The sequence below is a fragment of the Zea mays genome, chromosome 1 (assembly GCF_902167145.1).
Source record: "Zea mays cultivar B73 chromosome 1, Zm-B73-REFERENCE-NAM-5.0, whole genome shotgun sequence".
Taxonomy (NCBI): Eukaryota; Viridiplantae; Streptophyta; class Magnoliopsida; order Poales; family Poaceae; genus Zea; species Zea mays.
Genome location: NC_050096.1, coordinates 105919960 through 105923448, shown reverse-complemented (window position 1 = coordinate 105923448; position 3489 = coordinate 105919960). Strand labels below are relative to the sequence as shown.

Genomic DNA, 3489 nt, shown 5'->3' with positions numbered 1-3489 from the left:
TTAAATCAGCAAGAATGTCTATGACATATCCATTCTATACCGCCAACATATACTCCAGTCCAATGTCGCATTTTAACTATATATGCAAAAATGTTCTTCATGCTCTGAATGACTAAATCCTGCATTTCTATGCAACGCCATGCTCAGTTTTAGGTGAGATCCACTTCTCCGTGTTTTTGGCTCTGTTTAGCCTGATACTGATGAATTCAGGACAGACAACAATAGCAGTCTTGGCATCAAAGCGTTGTGGCATTGAATTAAGGTAAGCCAGCGCGCTGCACGACATTGCCGCCCTCGTTGTTTACTTCGCGTTTGGATCTGTGGCTGAGGAGCTGTGGGTTGGTTGGCCTGTGGCCATGCAGATGTCGTCCGAGGCGTCGAAGGTGGCGGTGCCGGAGTCGGTGCTCCGCAAGCGGAAGCGCGAGGAACAGTGGGCCACCGAGAAGAAGGAGAAGGCTCTGGTCAAGAAGAAGAAGTCCATCGAGAGCCGCAAGCTCATCTTCACCCGTGCAAAGCAGTACGCCGAGGAATATGATGCCCAGGTTAGATCGCCGCTCCTAACCTGCCTGTAGACTATTCGTGCGGGGTGGTTGGTAGGATTTATGTGCAGCATTCCATTTTCATCCTTATGGCCTGTGGAATCTGTGTTTGATTGGGTTGGACCGTGGCTTTACGTTGATACTGAGCGAGTTATGCGAATGCTACTACGTAACATGATGGGTTCCTGTCAATGGTTGTAGTAAGAAATGTGTTAGCTGCTCTGCTTACTGTACAACAAACTGTTATATTACTTAGTGCATTTGGAACACATGTGGTTAATCCTTTTGTTGCAAATGTCCGAGCACAATCATTTTAGAATCTAATCGTTGGACCAGTACGATCGTCCCAACTGTAAGCAATCTAGAATGTTTTTGGACATTATAGTTGTCCTATGATGTTATTATCAGTAGGTGATCTAGCATTTAGGGTCGTTGGCACTCTTCAGATGCTTGATGAAAGAGAACCCAGATATGTTATCTGTGTGCTTATGGGGATGCTTGGAGCAGGAGAAGGAACTGGTGCAGCTTAAGCGCGAGGCCCGTTTGAAGGGTGGTTTCTATGTCAGTCCTGAGGCAAAGCTGCTCTTTGTGGTCCGCATCCGGGGGTGAGTCTCAGGTTCATATGCCAGTATTATACAGAGGATGAATTTGTAGGCTTATGCTGTTTTCCATTTCTGTTGAAACTATAGTATTAATGCCATGCACCCTAAGACCAGGAAGATCTTGCAGCTTCTGCGATTGAGGCAGATGTGTTCACTAATGTATGTTTTTACAATTGCATTGCTGCTATTAGAATTTTGTTTGATTGTTTGTAAAACTGAACATTTGTTTATTTTAGATCTTCAATGGCGTGTTCCTCAAAGTCAACAAGGCGACTATTGACATGCTACGCAGGGTTGATCCATATGATGCATATGGGTAAGTTTTCTTGCTGATTTAATTCTTACGTTGCCGCTTATTTTGATATATCCTCCATTGAAAATACAGAGTTGAAAGCAGATCATACTGCTGCACTTGTTGCTTGAGTGATTTTTTACAATAGAATAGTGTGTTAAAATACTAAATGTGGACTTAGATTGCAATCTTAATCAAGGCTGTGAGGTTCTATGTTCTGTACTTCAGTTCTTGCTCAAAATTGTTAGGTTACATTAGCACTTCTCATCAGTGATTTTGGTGATAGTATTTGCTTTTACTAAAGTGAAAATGCACAGTGATGCACGTATATTCAATTAGTTCCTGTTAAACAATATTGCAATAGATAAAATTTGGAAAAAAGCATAAAGCATACTGTCTGGAGTAGTTCCTGCATCTTAGCTTGGTGACTCATCTGCTTCCGATGACCTTACTAACGTGGCAAATCTTGTTTAGGTACCCAAACTTGAACAGTGTCAGGGAGTTGATCTACAAGAGGGGCTATGGAAATCTGAACAAGCAGAGGATCCCTCTGTCCAACAACCAAGTCATCGAGGAGGTTTGTAAACTTGGAACTGTACATCTGGTTCCTGTGTTCTGTTTATATTTGTTTATATTTGACAATTTACATGATGATCTCCACCTTTTGTTGTTCTATCAGGGCTTGGACAAGCAAAAAATCATCTGCGTCGAGGATCTTGTTCACGAGATCATGACTGTTGGCCCACACTTCAAGGAGGCGAACAACTTCCTGTGGCCATTCAAGTTGAAGGCACCGCTGGGAGGCCTGAAGAAGAAGAGGAACCACTATGTGGAGGGCGGTGATGCCGGTAACCGCGAGAACTACATCAATGAGCTCATCAAAAGGATGAATTAGGTTCACGATCAAGGTCATTGATAGTACCCTGTGCTCTAAGTGACTTCTTGTGCTATCCTTATTTTATATTAGAAAGTTGGATCGTGGATGAATATGCATGCAGTTTTGATGTTTCGAACTAGATGTGTATGGAAGAAATCTGATCTTCTTTCCGGAGGTTTGGGATTATTATTTAAAGCATTTCGTATCCTAAGATGTTAGCATCAGTCTGTCCAATACGCCTTTCGTAAGTACTACGGTCTGTTAGCACTCGCTTGCTCATCCAGCTGAGGATTATACCGAGACGATCATAACACCATGAAATAGGGAAATATAACCAAAAAAGAAACGGACGCCCTGGCCCTGAGTTTCGAAACAGACGTAACCTTCAGCTTCAAACCACAACAGCTTAATTACACCCATTTGTGTTATAGAAAGGATATTCCCAAAAAAGAATATATATATTGTATACATTATTGCTATACGAAGCATAGATATACTAATAATTTAAAAATAAAAAGTATAATTATGCTGGGTTGGACCGACACTTGGGTTGATAAGGAGGTCTATAACACAGAGCTTTAATGCATAGATATACTAATAATTTAAAAATAAAAAGTTTATGGTCGCTATACTAATAATTTAAAAATAAAAAGTTTATGGTCGCTAGATTGGTGAGGAATTAGAGATGGGTATCGATGGGCAGTAACGTCGACCGCAGGTCTCTGGCGACGGTAAAGCAAGAGGAGGGTTTCTTCCTTCTAATTCTTGCATACTTTATTTCTCATCCAATGATTACATAAATAGGTCGGCTGGTCGCCCCCTGTCTAGCTAGAGATTCTTATCTCCTTAAAACTCTCAATAAACTAAGTGATAACCTTTCTAAAGAAATCTCAACTAATCTCTTAAGTAATCTATACTATACTTAAAACACCAGTTTCAACGGTCGTTATGCGTCATTTTTTACAAATAACCCCTCACAGCTATTTCAAATTAATCCGCTGCACGTCTATAGATGCCAAACGACGCCCGACACGGGCTAGATGCACGCGGACCCCAACTATGGCATGACACGTCATGCCGGCCTGCTAACTGTGTCGGGCCAGCCCGTTAGTCCATCGATCTATTTAATTAAATCAGCGTAACGACGCCCGACATGGGCTAGATGCACGCGGGCCACAA

At 41.9% G+C, this 3489-nt stretch overlaps 1 protein-coding gene across 1 annotated transcript; it reads left to right on the top strand.

The window, feature by feature from the left end:
- The first annotated feature begins 362 nt into the window (after positions 1-362).
- On the top strand, positions 363-2517 carry LOC103637734 (uncharacterized). The gene is made up of 6 exons (XM_008660545.3): positions 363-542; positions 1047-1144; positions 1229-1304; positions 1378-1457; positions 1908-2010; positions 2113-2517. Exons 1-6 carry the CDS (start codon positions 363-365, stop codon positions 2326-2328), a joined length of 753 nt encoding a protein of 250 aa, XP_008658767.2. The 3' UTR covers positions 2329-2517.
- Positions 2518-3489: the final 972 nt, after the last annotated feature.